Source organism: Lepidothrix coronata, unplaced genomic scaffold (genome assembly GCF_001604755.1).
Source record: "Lepidothrix coronata isolate B3197 unplaced genomic scaffold, Lepidothrix_coronata-1.0 Scaffold77, whole genome shotgun sequence".
Taxonomy (NCBI): domain Eukaryota; kingdom Metazoa; phylum Chordata; class Aves; order Passeriformes; family Pipridae; genus Lepidothrix; species Lepidothrix coronata.
The window spans coordinates 1154047-1170871 of record NW_016690257.1 but is presented as its reverse complement, the minus strand read 5'-3'; the positions used below and the strand labels follow the sequence as shown (position 1 = coordinate 1170871).

At 48.8% G+C, this 16825-nt stretch overlaps 1 protein-coding gene across 1 annotated transcript; it reads right to left on the bottom strand.

Annotated features, from left to right (window-relative positions):
• Positions 1 to 5273: 5273 nt before the first annotated feature.
• ZBTB7C (zinc finger and BTB domain containing 7C) lies at positions 5274 to 15673 on the bottom strand. The gene is made up of 2 exons (XM_017819739.1): positions 14493 to 15673; positions 5274 to 9035 (listed from the first exon to the last, which is right to left on the bottom strand). Exons 1-2 carry the CDS (start codon positions 15668 to 15670, stop codon positions 8399 to 8401), a joined length of 1815 nt encoding a protein of 604 aa, XP_017675228.1. The 5' UTR covers positions 15671 to 15673; the 3' UTR covers positions 5274 to 8398.
• Between the last annotated feature and the right edge of the window lie 1152 nt (positions 15674 to 16825).

Sequence of the window (16825 nt, the reverse complement as noted above, 5' to 3'; positions counted from 1 at the left end):
AAGTCGATACATCATATATTATCTATCTTGGCTGTTTCTGCTCCAGGGGAAAAGGATCCCAAGTGCTTGGAGGTGCAATAACCTCTGTCCTGGGCTAAGCTGATTGAACACAAGCAGGACAGTGGGCAGCTGTATGAGCAGCACAGCTGCACCTGGTGACTACGCTCAGCTCACAGAACCACGGAATCATTTAGGTGGGAAAAGCCCTCTAAGATCACCAACTCCCTCCATTCCCCCAGCACTGCCAAGGCCACCAGTAATCCATGTCCCCAAGTGCCATATCCACATGGCTTTAAGTCCCTCCAGGGATGAGAATTCCACCACTGCCCTGGGCAGCTGTGCCACGGCTGGACAACCCTTTCCACTGAGAGTTTTTCCCTCATATCCAACCTAAACCTGGCATGACTTGTGCTATTTTCTCTTGTCACTTGGGAGCAGAGCCTGACCCCCACCTGGCTTCCCCCTCCTGTCAGGGTGTTGCAGAGCCAGAAGGTCCCCCCTGAGCCTCCTTTTCTCCAGGATGAGCCCCCCCAGCTCCCTCAGACGCTCCTGCTGCTCCAGACCCTTCCCCAGTTCTGTTCCCTTCCCTGCACACGCCCCAGCCCCTCAATCTCTCTCTTGTCTGAGGGGCCCAGAACTGGATACAGCACTGGAGGTGCAACCTCACTGTCTCCTCGTGGGAGATTTTCTTCCCCCTCCCACAGAGCTTCCACTCACTCTTCGCTCTACTCATCCAGCTCCTGTCTTTAAATCTTGGTGTGTCACAGCCTGGCTCTTTCAGCCCTGCAGCAACACTCAGAACAAATTGCTGCTCACCTTCACTTCTGATCCAAGGACCACGTCTCAGAAAGTTTGTGAGAACTTGGTATTTCCAGCTGATTTTTCAAAGAATATATCATCCAAAATCCTCCAAAAACATCCCATAAAAGCTGCTTATATGAGAACCCCGTTTCTGAGAACTCAGGGGTGAAGCCTTAAATATTTCCCAAACAATGCAAAAACTCCAGATAACGTTGCAGAAGTTGGTCCCACCGAGACAACCCTGTCCTGTTTGCTATGGAAACTGAGTTAACAGCTACACCTTAAAGACAGGCAGGTTCCCTACGAGGATTTGCCGGAGGTTACCCAAGAGCAGAGGAGAGTTTTAGCTGACAGACAGGGTCTGTCCTTAAAACCTCAGCCCCTGCCTGGTTTGGCTTTGCATCTCCTGCCTGCAAATTGGCTGCCTGAATTTCAGATGACCCCTGAGGCTCGAGGCACTGCATGAACTATTAGGAAGCCTGATCGGATTTGTGACATCTCAGTCAGTGTCATCTCTGCAGAAAGAAAGAAATAAAGCAAAACTTTGGGGGTTGCAGCTTGGCACTGCTGTTTGGCTTCTTCTTTGATTATTTGCTTTTATGGTTTCTAGCCTCAATTCCTAAGGAAATGAGCTTTATATAATTGCATGAGATTTATATTTGTCATCTCTACTTGACCGAACTGGGCAAAATTATTAGTGGTACCATGAGGGGAAGCAGGAAATATCAGCTGAGGCCACACTGGGCATCAGAGGGTCCAGTCCTGGCTTACCTGAATAATCTCCAAAAAAATCAAGGTTCTCATGAGGCCACCAATAGCTGTGGCACGTTCCCAGCCTCACTGGCCTAATTATTTGGTTGTGGTTAACTAAGGGTAAAAAATTCTTACAATCATAGAAATATTTAGGTTGGAAAAGACCCTCAAGGTCATCGAGTCCATCCATTAAACTCCCTCTGGATGTGGCTGAAGTTTGTATCTCCTCTGCCTGGCAGGCAGATGTGGCTAGGGGTGATGAGAGGTGGTTGGGGATCGTGCATGCCCTGGGGCAACTGAGACCCCAAAACAGCTCCAGGTGTGGGTACCAACCCTCTAATGTCATGGTGCTGATAACACCAACGTTGTGGGTTCGATCCCTTCGGGCCATTCACGTAAGAGATGGATTCGACGATCCTTGTGGGTCCTTTCCAGCTCACGTGTGATCTGTGTAATTTCTAAGTCCCCAGCATCGCTTCAGCGGCAGAGCTGCCACCAGGCCACCACACGAGGGCAGTCCAAGTTTGAGTTGCCGGGAGCTGCACAAAGCAGGTGCACAGACCTCGGGGGAAAAAAAACCCCAATTGTACTTAAATATTATTTTTTTTTCCCAGCACAGTATTTCATGCCGGGGTTGGGGGCATCACCAGGGGCTGCTCCTCAGCCCATGCACCCCTGTGGTGACAGCCCAGATGCCACATGAAGGGTCACCCAGGGGGGCCACCACAAAACGGTCTATCACCCACCGTCATTTGATCACAGAATCTTTTGGGTTGGAAAAGACCTCACAGATCATCAAGTCCAAACATTAACCTGGTGCTGTAACTTCCGCAGCCCCACAGCAGCGTTAAGGACACACGAGCCACTCGGTGCTTCAGGTAACAGTTTATTTTCTCCAGGGTGTAAGATGTGCAGCAGGTACGTGTACAGGACCGCTGTTTTCTTAGCCAAGAGGAGTCGCAACCAAACAAGAGACTGAAACAAAGAAACCTAACAGTATCCTGCCCTACAGCAAATAGTGCAAGTCATGTAAAACATCAGTTCAACACAGGAAAACAAGGAAAAAAAATAGGTATTTCCAAGCCACAGGTATTTTCTCTCCTTCTGGAGGAGATCCCAAAGGTGGGGCTGGGAGGTGGGAAGGAGCTCAGTTCAGTTGGGCTCGGACTATGTGGGGTTTCCACAAGAAGGGGTTTTTCACTCTTTTCTTCCCTTTTTATTTTTGGCTTGGAAAGAAACTCAGGCGCAGACCAAGGAGGTGCACACTGTCAGAGGCACCAAAAGGCAGACCCTAAAACCCAGCTGTGGGTGACCTGCTGCCAAACACAACGTCTTCTTAGAACGGAGATGGTTTGGGGGTCTTGCTTCATTTACTCACTTATCTTAAAACTTTCCTCTGCAACCACAAAATCCTTCAGCTTCAGGGCACTGAGACTGCAAACAAAGCACTAATCTCCAAAATAGGTGGGAAAGGATGGGAGGGTATTGCAGGTCCCAGGGGGCTGCAGGCAGAGCACAAACAGAGCAGAGATGGGGCAGCATTTTTAGCACCACTGGTGTCACTGGGAGTCCTGCTGAGGGCCACATATTCGAGTATAAAACATTTTAGGCTCTCCTTTTATTTTTTTTTTTCTGCAGGTGATTGGCAGATGGAAAAGCCTCTCACTCCCCCGAACTGCAGGCTTGCTCTTTCCTTTTTAAAATACATTTAATTTTTTTTTTTTTGTATGCAATTTCTCCTGCAGGAAGAGGCTTTTGCAACACTCAGCAAAGGGTCTTGAGCCAACGGCAAGGAGCTGCCCATCCAGCTCCCTGCCACTTGCACTCAGGAGATGCTCCTTTGGCAGCAAACCCTGGTGCAAGCAAACACTGCATGTGCAGCATCACCCCCTGCACTGGTTCCCCCTCCACGGCCTGGATGCTCCAGCAGATAACAGCAGCTGTTCAGGGGCAAGCGTGTGGCCATATGTTGCTGCTAACAAGCATTTACTGGAGCTGGTTCCTTTCTGTGATTCCCATGTGTCTGATTAACTCACAGCTCCTCCGAGCAATTTTCAGATTTTTCACTCTCCCCCTTGCAAATCTCCCTCTATTTTTTTGTTTGGTTTGGTTTGGTTTGGTTTTTTGCTTTGTTGCTATTTTGGCTTTATAAGCAAACCAGAATATGAGCATAAAATGGGGTCAAAAGGTGCAAGATTTGGGAAAAAAAAGTATATTTAAATAGCTAAAAAGTCATTAATCTAATTTTGTAATTTTTTTTTATGCTCAGAAACACACTATTTCTGGGATGACCCTGCCGTGGTCATGCAGACTCCAAGCACAGGTGAGATGCTCAATGACCAACCACCTGCCCTGGGAGGGGGATTGACATTTCCGTCTTCTCAAGACATGTTTTTGGATTCTGCCTGCAGATCTGGACCCCTGCCTGAGCATCTGATGCTGTGGGGTCCTTCTCAGGAGTGTGAAGGAAGGAAAATAACCTGTGGCTGTAAGAACTTGAGATGTTTTTTACTGGGATTGCAGCAGGGTGTACAACCCATGGGCCTGAATCCCTGGTCCCCAGGCTTGGGAGGATGGGCTTGGATCCTTTTTTACCACTGCGTTCCCAGTTAAAACAGACTGGGGAGAAATCAAGCTGACTGACCTGGGTCCCTGGGCTGTGCCAGCATCCCGTCCTCTTGGGAAATGTTTTTTCAGAGGCTGCCCCATCAGCTGAGCAGAGAGGAGGGCGCTGTGGTGATGGGAACAACCCTTATCTCATGGAGCTATGGGAAAGGAAAGCACCCTGGTAGGTAGCAGAGACAGGTGCTGTCAAAGGTGATTCATCCCACCCTTGGGAGGTCCAGCGTGGGTGGAGTGAATCACCCTCCCTCAGTACCTGCCTCCCTCCAGAGTCAGGACAGCTCCAGAGGAAGGCTGGAGATCACGTTGCAGGTTAGGACATCCAAAACTAAAAAGTGTCAACACGTAGGTGTCTCAATATGCACAGGGTACTTGTTACTTCACTTCCAAATGGGTGAGTGACGTGGGATTAGTCCCACCATTCCTACCTGGCACTTATTTTCCCAGCTTTTGCACCTCCTTCAGAAAATAGCAAGGAAATTCTGCAACTCCTGAGTGGTCACATGAATTATAGGGCTCATGTTTGCATCAGCTGTGCTCACAGAATCACAGAATCATTAAAGGATTTGGGTTGGAAGGGACCTTGAAAGGTCATCTAGTTCAATTCCCTGCCATGGGCAGGGACACCTTCCACTAAAACAGGTTGCTCCAAGCCCCATCCAACCTTGTTCTCAATATTTCCAGTGATGGGGCAGTCACCAACTCTCTGGGCAACTTGTTCCAGTGTTCTGCCACCCTCATCGTAAAAAATTTCTATCTGGTCTGAATCTCCCCTCTTTCAGTTTAAAACCATTTCCCCTTGTTCTATTGCAACAGTCCTGCTAAAAAAGTTTGTCCCAATCTTTCTTCTAAACCCCCTTTAGGCACTGGAAGGGGCTCTCAGGTTTCCCTGGAGCTTTCTCTTCTGCAGGTGAACACCCCCAGTTCTCCCAGCCTGGCTCCAGAGCAGAGGGGATCCAGCCCTTGGAGCATCTCTGTGGCCTCCTCTGGACTCACTCCAGCAGCTCCAGGACCTTCTGATGTTGTTCCCCAGGGCTGGAGGCAGCTCTGCAGTGGGATCTCACCTGAGGGGGCAGAGGGGCAGAATCCCCCCCTCCCCTGCTGCCCATGCTGTGGGATCAGTCCACTGGTCATCAGTCCCTGCTGCAGCCAGGCCTCTGGAGCCTGGTGAGATGAATAAGAAGCCACCACACCTTGAGCTGGGACAGAGCCCCGAGACCCTCCAGCCCAAAGCTGCTGTTCAGCACACCCATCCTGGCTGTGAAAAGGAAGCAGAGCCCCAGGAAGGCAACCTCCACGCTTAGCTGGGCTCACATGTGGATACCTGTGGCCTGGACTCACCACACAACATCAAGATGGGAAGAAATAGGGTTTTCTCTAATCCTCCCTCTCCCCCCCAAAACACAATCACTGCCAGCACTCAGGTCCCTCCAACCCTACCCAACCCAGCGCCAACGCGGGAAAATCAACCTTAACTCCGCAATCATCACCAGCATCACAACGCCCACGGCCCCTCGGGGTGGAGCCCGTACCAGCTCGATGCTTCATTCAGAAGTGATTGTTTCGGCTTTCCAAAAGGTGCCTTTGGAAAGCACAGATCTGTGTGCCGGGCAAACATCCGAAAAGCTGAGGCCACGCGGGTCAGCAACTGCAGCGGCTTTGCCTTCTCATCGTGGCCACAGGCAAGAGAATCAAGTCCTGCTAATAATTTAAAAGCATCAATTAATACAGTTTAATAAATACATAAAAGAATCTAGTCTCTCTTTTTTTTTTTTTTTCCCATCCACTTTTTAGCATCGATCAAAGTTAAGGGTGATTGTCCCGTGAGTAACTAAGGCAAATTTCTTTGTCTGTGTGTGTGTGTGTGTGTATGCGTGTGTGTTTCTCTCTACTTTTTTGTTTTGATTTTTTTCCGTTGTTTTGTACATAAAGCAATCACATAAAAATAGTTATAAATAGAAAAATTGCAAAGGTTTATCCCCACTTAGACAAATAGGAAAAAAAAAAAAAAAAAGAAAAAAAGAACCCAACCAACCTAACAAACAAACCGAGACAGAAAAAACACCTTGCTTCAAGTCCTTGCAGATTATACAGTACTCAGCATCTTTGGATATTTTACAATGACTCCGAATAGTAGACAAAAAAACACCTGAAGGAACCAGTCATCTGCAAAATGTTGCTTGTTGTAAGAACTTGATATGGATTAAAAAGAAAAAGTTTGTTGCAGTTTTAAGAAGATTTTTTTTTTCTTCTTCTCTTTTTCTCTCCGTTGACTTTCGTTGCACGTGGAGTCTCTGTGGATTTCTTTTGTGGAGGAGGAAGCGAGTGCTGGGCAGTTCCTTGGGATCATTCTGCTACGGGTGGTCTCAGAGCAGAAGTCCTTCAAACCCTCATGGGGGCAGAACCCAGATCCCGTGTGTCCCCCTCCATGCTCTGGTGGGGAGGTTCTCATCCAGCCACCACTTCACTGATGGACAAACCAAAAAATTCACGAACCCGCGGTCCTCTCATTCCCTTTGATTTTGCTGACGTTGAAAGGTAACAGTAAAAAGAGAAATAAAAAAGCCCCAGTTTGTACCATTTACATATTCAAGTGCCGGTTTCATGTAAAACCAGCTTCCTGGGACGCTCACTGCAAGACATGTCAGCCAATGCTGAAACTGGGGTCCCACCACATCTCCCTCCCATGGCTCATCTAAGAGGAGCCATGGGAGGCAGATGTTCACCAAAACCCTTTATCCATCAGAGTAGCTCATGGTTCCAGAGCTGAAGGAGGCTGACAGGGCAATTCCAGCCAATCTGCTGCTCTTTTGGCCTCAAAAGAACCCTTAGATGGAGTAGCCAAGATGGGGTCTGCAGGGATGCTAGGGAGACACCCCAAACCTGTTGGTCACCTTCAGCTTGGAGCACCCTAAATATGTTACCCTCTTATCTTTTGAGCTAACAAAGAGTGAGGAAATAGCATTTCTGCTTGCTGGCAAGTAGACAATATAACCACCAAGACACCTTTAGTGAACTTCTTTTTCACAAAGATCCCTTGAGACAAGCAGCAGGGATATTTCCACACTCAATTTTTTCCCATCAACACACATGAGTGTGTTTTGTAATTTTTTGTCATCAAAATATATATATATAGGAATTCAAGGGAACTAAGGACAGAACCCCAGACTTTTCAGAATGGTCAGTGGCGGCGAATTCTGACTCTTTGGTTTGAAACGACTTTTTCATTTCGAAATTCCCACGTGGTTCATTTTCGCAAAGCAAGGGTTTAATGAAAGCTCAATATTGAAACATTTCTGATTCTTCCAAAACTTTTCCTTCACCTTTTCAAACAACTGAAGTTAAAATACTCAAAATAGGCTTTGGTTCTCCTTTTGAAATTTTGAAATAGCTAAAGAACCAAAATAAGTAAATCCCCCTTTTACACCCAGCTTTGCAGCTGGGTGATTTTTTATCTCCTTTTTTTTTTTTTTTTCATGTTTTTAGGGTCCCAACTCATGCTGCAGATCAAGGGCTTTCACCAGCCCTATAAATCCGATATACTGCTGAGAAAGTCAAAGGCCAGGATCCTCCCTCTCCCAACATGGCTGCTTGACCCTCCCCTTTATCCCTTGTAGGATAAATATTGCTGCCAGACATGGGAATTAATTAAAAAACAAAAAAATCCAAATAGAACCAAAGAAACAAACAAAAACAAAATCAAAAAAAGAATACCAAAAAAAATCAAAAAGAGAAAAGTCCTTTTGACCAAAAGGGCCAAGGAATGTAACAGAACAAAACCAAGTCTGGACGGCTTGTTGGTGTCCAGTGGGCTCTGCAGGTGGAAAATGGGGAGTATTTCCCCCAGAAGAGCCATCTCAAAGTGATGGCTGTGCCCTGGACTAAGGCAAGTGACATTTTCGGGAGTGTTGAAGAGAGCAGCAGTCCTGGCCTGGCCTTCCCAGATGGAGCCATGAGTGGTGGGTGGCTGGGTGGGACAGCGAGTGCCTGATGGCCCCAAAGCCAAGTGCATCCAGAGTCTAAAGTGCCAGTGGCCAGGGGGCACAGCACCTACCCACTCCTTACTCTCCCCAGGGACAACCCAGTGCCCCAAGCCCCATGTCAGCAAGGGGACAAAGAGTTTATTGGGAGTCCAGTGACGCAAAAGGGCAGGTGGGGGCCCCGAGGGAGCTGGCTGCCTTGCTGGGAAGAGAGCAGGCGCATGGTGGGACCGGGAGCAGGTTTAGTTGCTTGCCTCTGAGATGGGAGCCACGTGGCCCAGCCCTGCCAGGCCACTGAAGCCTGTGCTCCAAGGGTCGGGGAGCGGGAAGAAGGGCTGGGCAGCGAGGTTTTCATTGTGGCCCAGGGCGAAGGCGAAGATCCCCGCGTTCCTCTCCATGTCCATCTGGGCCCGCCTGAAGAGCTTCCTCTGGGTCTCCTCGAACTGGCTCTCCAGCTCCTGCAGGCTGAAGGAGGCCTTGGCCCCGCTCAAGAAGTGCTTGGGGCTGGGGCCGGGAAGGCACATGGCCGTGCTGCCGAGGTGGCCGCTCATCTCCTCCAGCGTGGGCGGCATCACGAAGCCGCTCTCCACGGGCGGGCTGCCGGGGGCGAAGAGCAGGCCGGCCGCCCGCCACGCCGCCGGCTTGCGGCCGCGCCGGGGCCGCGCAATCCGGCAGCTCTGCCGCTTGATGTGGCGGTGCAGGTGGTCGGAGCGGGTGAAGCTCTTGTAGCAGAACTCGCACTGGTAGGGCCGGATGCCCGTGTGGATGCGCATGTGGTTCTTCAGGTCGTAGTTGTGCACGAACTTGGCGTTGCAGTGGATGCACAGGTACGGCCGCTCCCCCGTGTGCTTCCGCATGTGGATCTTGAGCTTGTCCTGCCTGCGAGAGGACAAAAAGGCACTTGGTCAGGGCGGCGTGGGCTGGAAGGGGTGGGGTTGGATTTGCTCTTTGGGTCAGGAGAGGAAAGGTGGGAAGCCTGTCTTGGGGCTTCCCCCAGTGTGTGGATGCTCTTGCAGGTTGACCTCTGCATTTGCCTTCTCTTTCCTGGGCACCTAAACATCACACACACACATGTCAGGAGTTTGCAGCCCATCCCAGAGAGATCAAAACCAGCTTAAATTGGAGGAAAAAAACCCTCTGGAATAAACTCCAAAACCAGGGAAACATAGCATCATTAAGGCTGGAGAAGACCCCTAAGATCATCAAGTCCAACCATTCCCCCAGCACTGCCAAGGCCACCACTCACCCTTGTCCCCAGGTGCCACATCCACAGGGCTTTTAAATCCCTCCAGGGATGGGGACTCCACCACTGCCCTGGGCAGCCTGTGCCAGGGATGGACAACCCTTTCAGTGAAGAAATTTTCCATAGTATCCAATCTAAACCTCCTCTGGTGCAACCTGAGGCCATTTCCCCTTCCTTGGGGAGCAGAGCCTGACCCTCACTTGGCTCCACCCTCCTGTCAGAGTTACAGAGGGCGAGTATCTAAACATGGGAATATATCTATCTATGTATATCTAAATAAGGGAATAGCTAATTTAGCACAGCCCTATTCCTGCTTGCAAGTAAAGAAATTTGTTCAGATTCAAGAGTCTGGCACCGTGGGCTGAAAATACTGCTTAATTTAAGACCCTCTTGGATATTCCTTTCATTTTATCCTTGCACTGACCACACGGTGTCTCAGGAGGCTTTCATTTGGAGCAGGAGCATCACAGAGGGTGGTGCTGGCAGAGGTGCAGCTCCCAGGCACTCAATCCTTCGCTGCCATGGTCTCCAAGGCCATCATACATCCAGCCTCACTCAACAGTATGGAGAAGGTTTTTAAATCCAGCCTTGGAACAGCATAATATCCATCCAAATGGCACTTATTTACAAATATATATATATATATATATATTTTTAAGGCAAATATCTAAAAGCAAGAATATTTTCTCACACTGGCAGTCCAATCACTATTTCCTCCCCCCGCAATAAATGTTTCCTTCTGCAGTCAAAAAAAAAATCACAGCTAAAGCATGTGATTATAAAACTCTAAAGCTGTCTGTAGCTGAACTGAGCTGAGCACTGCTCAGCTAGGTTGCACCAGTGGAGTTCAAGTAAAGAGCAAAGTGTGAAAATTCATATTGTTTTACAAAATGCTTTTTGGTATGAACCTTCCAGAGTGCTAATACTGGGGCTGTATGTAGAACACATGGAGTCATGTCATTATCTCATATAAAACTATTATATATTTTAGATAAATATTAAACAGTATATAATACTATTTATTATGGTTCAAAAATATAATTGCATTATAAATTATATAATACATAAGTACATGTTATGATATTTTGATTTATGTAATACAAAAACCACCCCTGAAAAAAATGCATTTATTCTGCCAGGTCAAGCCCTCAAAACATGCAAGGTGCTACCTTTGCACTAATTTTTGCCACCCTGCCTGTGTGCACACTGAAGAAGTTTTTGGTGACATGCCTGGCAGCACACTGGTGTCAGCCAGTCCATGAGGAGTGCAGCCCTGGTCTGGCCACCCCTGTACACCAATCCCTCAGGATCAAGGATACAGAGAAGTATCCCTAGGAGGAGAGCCACTTCTTCACCAGATGATGCTTTACTGACTTTGGGAAACTGGTCCCAGCCTGGTCCTGCACCTACAGATTTTTAGGGAGACAGGAAAAAAAAAGTATCTCCCGGTCCCTGCGCCAAGCTCAGGGCCAGACCCCGACTTCCCACTCTGACATTTTTAAAGCTGCTGTTTTCCCAAGAATTTTCACAAGGGTGCATTTCCCCCGAAAGGGTTCAGCAGAAGACAAAGCAGCACGGAAAAATTTCACCCCGAGCAGATAAAACGTGGCGAACTCGCACACACGGATGAAGGCAGGGGGCTCGTACTGCGAGGTGGTGGGAAGCGTTAATAAAAAGCAGAGCCACCAGCCCCACCTATAATTTAATTTAAACCTCTATATGTAAAGTTTAACCTAGCGGGATCGCTTTTCCTAATAAACACGCCGCGTGCCAGGACTGCATAATGTAAACACAGGCAAAGCTCTTTTCAGGCTGTTTCCCATCTCCGGCAGCAGACAGGGAGAAACTCAATCCCCCCACGCCCCGGGGGGATGTAAGAGAAGGTTTATGGCTCTACCTGGATCAGCTCAGAGGCTGGGGGCGGGGTGGGATGCTCCGGTTGTGGTGGAGCACCCCGGGGAGGATGTGGCGTTGGGGACACAGGGTTTGTGAGCCGGGAGCTGGGCTCGCAGGCTCTCCAACGGAGATCCACACTCCGTGTGTGTGAATAACCTTAATGCAATTGCATTAGGAGAGCGATTAGGGCTCTGCGAGCTGTCACAACACAAATAATAGGAACAAATAATGTTAACCTTTCCGGCTGGAACAGTTTCTCCTTGAGCACTCTGGGGCTGTCTTGGTGGAAAAGCTGAAATATTTGCAGTTTTCTCCAGCGTTCTAGCAGGGTGAAACAGCAGACTAGAGGCTGAGCAGCCTTTGTTTAAGGAAAAAAATTAATGAGCTATTAAATGAAGTCCTGCTTCCTGAGATCAGATGTCCCTGGGCGGCGGGAGTGGCACATCCAGGTGCATGGGGGGTCCTCACATCCTACTGATGTGGAGGGGAAGGGATCTGATGGGGAGGTTGGCGGACTCCCCACCCAGGAAAATATATTTTCTCTATTTTCCCCAGTAGATTTGCTCCTACACAATTTTTTAAAACGCAGAAATAACACAAAGGACTGATTCACTCAGAAATCCCATTTGGGAACCTCTGCTTCCCTGCACCTCATTCCCAGGGGACCCCAAAAGGAACCATCTGGGCTTGCATCTCCCCAGTGAAGGCACTGTGGGGCACAAGTCTGATGCTTTCAGGAAGCACGAGATTCCCCCCTGAGAGCAAAACACTAATGTAAGTGGCAGCATTGAGGAAGTCCCGACAGAAATCTCTTCCTACATCTCAATCACTCCACTTTGCTTAAAAACACACTTTTTCCTAAAGGAGAGTTCTCACATCAGAGCAATGCTGCAAATGGCTAAAAAAACCCACCTCAAACAAAACCAAATAGCTTTTTGCTATTCAAAATCCTTCCAAACGCATTTAAAAACAAACCAATGTTTTGAGATTTCCACTTTGCTCAGGGTGTTAGAGAAGGAAAAACCCCTCCTGCGCTCAGCTCAGTGTCAGGTGACCCACACGAACAACTTCGTTTTCATCAGTGATGATGGGAGATTGCACCACTGGGGCAGTCCCAATTTTGTCGTTTTTTTGCTGGGTTAAAGTCCCACTACCCCTGTGGTCTGTATTTAGAAGCTGTAGAGCATATGGGGGATGTCAAAGCTGTTGGGTTTCACCCTGTGTTAGCAGTGGGCCATGCTAGACCAGCTCTGAATGGAGCTTTTAACCTCCATGATGCTGATTTAAGCTGCCTGAACTCTCACCTGAACCCTCCTACTAACCTTCAAAGTGAGCCAGTACCAGCATTTCTCTGTGCCTCAGTTTCCCCAAACTAAGCCAAATGATGCTGCCCTTGCACGTAAAGGACTTTGGGAGCCCTCTGGAAGGGCTTGGTCCTATTATGTCCCTTATAGGGAAGGTGTCAGTGATGGGTCAAGCCAAGCTATCTCCTCATCAGCAATCAGCACCACATGCAGGAGAGTAACACGGGCTGGCCAGGTGGTCCCTCCAGCCTGGGATGCCACCACAACCACCGGGGTGAACCACCTGTCTGGAAGCAACAACCCAGCGCTAACCTGGGGATGAAGCACCAGCAGGAGCCTGATCCGAATTCCTGCAGGCAGGAATTATCACCGTGCAGTGGCCCTTCCCCTAAAAATAGCAGGGTGAGCCAGGTTCTCGTCGCATGTGCCCGCCCGAGGCATGATGCTCCCCGCATCATAATGCGGTGTCTGCTGCGTTAATGGAGGGGAGCATGGAAATTTATTTTCAGGTCAAATCCTCATCATCTGCATATCTTCCATTCGAATATTATCATAGGACAGGAGAAGAAAAGGCAGGCTGAATGCAGGAGCACCCCAGGTGTCTGGCCATTGTCAGGAGCTCGCCTCTGCCTACTGCGCAGATTATTTTCCTCTGGTTTTCCCGCCCCAGCTTAATAGGGCTCTGTCTCTCACACGCAGCCAGGAGCTGAAATACCATGCTCTTGTCAGAAAGCTTTATTATTATGGTAAAGATTGTCCTCATTAGATATTAATTATACTCAGCAAAAGCAGGTCCAGGAATCTATTTGTCTCTGCTCGCCGATTAAATTTGCCCAGCTTTGCAGGGAAGGGTTTCAAGCTGGAGCATTAGATTTGTATAGCCTGCTCCAATTGCTGCCCAGAGAAGCTGTGGCTGCCCCATCCCTGCGAGTGTCCAAGGCCAGGTTGGACGGGACTCTGATAAACCTGGTCTAGTGGAAGGTGTCCCTGCCCATGGCAGGGGGGTTGGAACAAGATGGTCTTTAAGGTGCCTTCCAACCCAAACCATTCTGGGATTCTATGAGTCTAACTGTTCCCCCAGTACTACCAAATCCACCAAGCCATGTCCCCAGGTGCCCCAACAACACATTTTTTAAATCCCCTCAGGGATGGAGACTCCACCACTGCCCTGGGCAGCCTGTGCCAATGCTTGACAACCCCTTCTATGATGAAATTTTTCCCAGTATCCAATCTAAATCTCCCCTCGTGCAACCTGAGGCAGTTTCCCCTTGTCCTGTTGCCTGTTATTCTGGAGAAGAGACTGACCCCCACCGCACTGTAACATATAATAATTAGGACTGTTCCAGCCTCAGAAAACCCAGATACTGTCATGTAAACATGTGCAACTTGGTTGTGGTCTACACTGGTGCCAAAATGTGCAAACCCAAACTAATTACATCCTGTGGCTAAATGGCCCTCCCAACTCAATGCATCTCCCAGCACACTAGAGATGAAGCTTCCTTGGCTGTTTGACCATCTGTTTTCCAGCTCACTCTGGTCCCACTGTGGTGAACTATTGTGGGGTTGAAAATATCCTGTTACTTATTTAAGCTTTTGTCCAGTGAGGGGATGGATCCAGTGAGTTGTGGATGTCATCCACAACCCACAAAAATCAGTAGGTTCATTTTTCTTCCTCCACCCTCCTCACTCTCCTCCCTTACTCCATTTTTTTTTCTCTTTTTTTTTTTTTTTTTTTTTCTGAAAGGATAGAGCTCGTGCTCTGCTTTCTTTCCTACTTTTTTTATGGGGTGAAAAAGAAAAGTGTAGCTCAGGAATCAGTCACGGGTCATGACACGGCCCCTCCAACCACCACCATCCCCCTTCCCACGCATGGCAGAGGTACCCAATGCACACCTGGTAAAGCGAACTTCACAGATATTGCACATATAGGGCTTCTCCCCCGTGTGGGTCCTCATGTGCCTGGGCAGCTTGCCGGCTCCCATGATGACTTTGTTGCAGATGGGGCACTGCTGGGATGCCTTGGGCTTTATTTTCCTCTCTTCCTCCAGGGGCCATGGAGGAAAAACTCCTCCGAACTGGGTAGCGCTTAAGAAATTCAGATAAGCGCTATAGTCAGTCTCTGCCTTAATATGCCCTAAGGGAGCTGCTGCGGTGTTGGCAAACATGTCCTTGAAGAAGTCATTAGGGAAAGGAGGCGGAGGCAGGTCTTCCTTCTCTTCCTCTTCCTTGATCTTCCTCTTTTTGATCACCAGATCCAAGGGGCCGTTGTCTACTTGTGGTTCCTCCAGCTGGGAGAAGGAGCTAAAGTCTCCGTTCCATAGATGGGGGAAGAAGCTGGGGGTGAAGGGAGAGAGAGCTGGCCTTCTTTCCGGGATGTTTGCCTTAGGGTACAGGTTTTCACTTAACAAGGACTCGATGGAGAAGTCTCGTATCATGCCCAGGTGTCCAGAGGAGTTACTGGCTGGGAAGTGATTTGGAAAATCTTTAGGTGCTTCTGGATATGCTTCTTCGGTAAGATCAGACTCAGAAGGGCTTTGGTGGCAGCTTACTTCTTGTACATCGGTTAGATTCTCCTGATTGACGAAATCTTCCACTTCCTCCTCCTCCTCTTCCTCCTCATCTTCGTCTTCATCTTCGTCATCATCTTCGTCCTCTTTGTCATCTTCCTCTTCGGCCTCTCTGTCGGGCTCCATGATTTCAAGGCATACATTGATAATGCTCTGGATCTCCAGCATCTTGGCAGCGCTGAGGATGTGCTTGACGTTTGAGGTGGTGATGGTGAGCGTTGAGGTGTAGGCGAACTCGAGGATGGCAGAAAGTGCTTCAGGCTTGACAAAGTCAATCTCGTAAACATAGGGCTGGTCTGTTAAAGTGCCGGTAGTGAAGAGTTTTTTGAAGTACTTGCTGCAGGCAGCCAGGACGGAGCGGTGGGTGCGGTACTCCTGGTCCTGCACGATGAGGATGACATCGCAGAGGAGCCCGTCGTGCCGCTGCTCGTTCAGACCACACAACACCTCGCTGCTGTGGTTCGGGAATGGGATCCCGATAAGATCTTCAATGCCATTGGCCATATTCTCATTTAGTGCCCTAGGACAAAGCACAGGCAGCAGAGTGTTAGCAGAGGATTCCCAATCAGTGATGTCAAAATGATGCTGCCTTGTCTTGGTGTCCTTCTCTCCCCCACCTCACTTGAACCCTTGTAATCACCTCCCACTTGCACGGCCCCACTGTGTCTCCATGCCACCTTCAACTCCTTCCAGGTCCTCTGTGATCTAACCTCTGCTTCCCTCCACATCTTTTCATCTCCTCCTTTGTCTCCATCCTCCTCTACTCGATTCCCACTCCATTCACCTTTTCATAACCACCACAAGTTCCCTCTTCTCTTTCACATCCCTCCCCCAGGAACCTTGTGCAATGACTCCCTCCCGTCAGGTTTCTTCTACGTCCTCCCAGAGACAACATTGTTCCAGGCACATGTTGGATTTGCCCTGCCAGGAGCTATGTGGGGAAAGTGTGATGCTGTATTGCTTCACACTGCCAAGTCCCAGCACCCACACAGCTTAAATAAGGAGAGCCAGGGAGTGCCCATCCCATCTACACCATTGTTCTTGGGACTGGTATAACTGGATGTCCCAAATAGGAGGGTCATGGCTACTTGCTGCAGTAGGAGAGTGATCCTAATGGACAAGCAGGTATCCACTACTGCTACTTCATGCCTGGAATTTATCCCACGTCACCTCAGCATGTGGACAACCCACACAGGAATGTCTTGCTGAGGGATCTGGGAGAGGGGAGGCAAGCAAGGATTTATGTCACGGTGTACCTAAATGCTCAGAGGAAGAAAAAGAGGGAGCAAGGACCTGGCCAGACACAGATTGCTGTCTGCCATCTTCTCCCATGAGCTGAGCTTGCTTCATTCCCAGTCCTGCTTGGACTTGTCAGCATGGTATCAAATGCCCTGTGCATCTGGCAGACATCTTCCCCTGCTAGAGCAGTTTTAGCTTCAAAGGAAAACTCGGAAGCAAAAAGCTCACACCCAAGAGGAAAACCTGATTTCTTTTTGCCATTTTTTAATCTGTAAGATGTTTCCTCTTTCACATGGCTCCAGCAGCCCTTGCACATGAGAAATCCCAGGAAAGGAGAGTGATTTCCTCCAGCAGGTGACGAATACATTAATCCCCTCACACACAGAATACATCAAACAGACAGAATAACTTTGAATACAC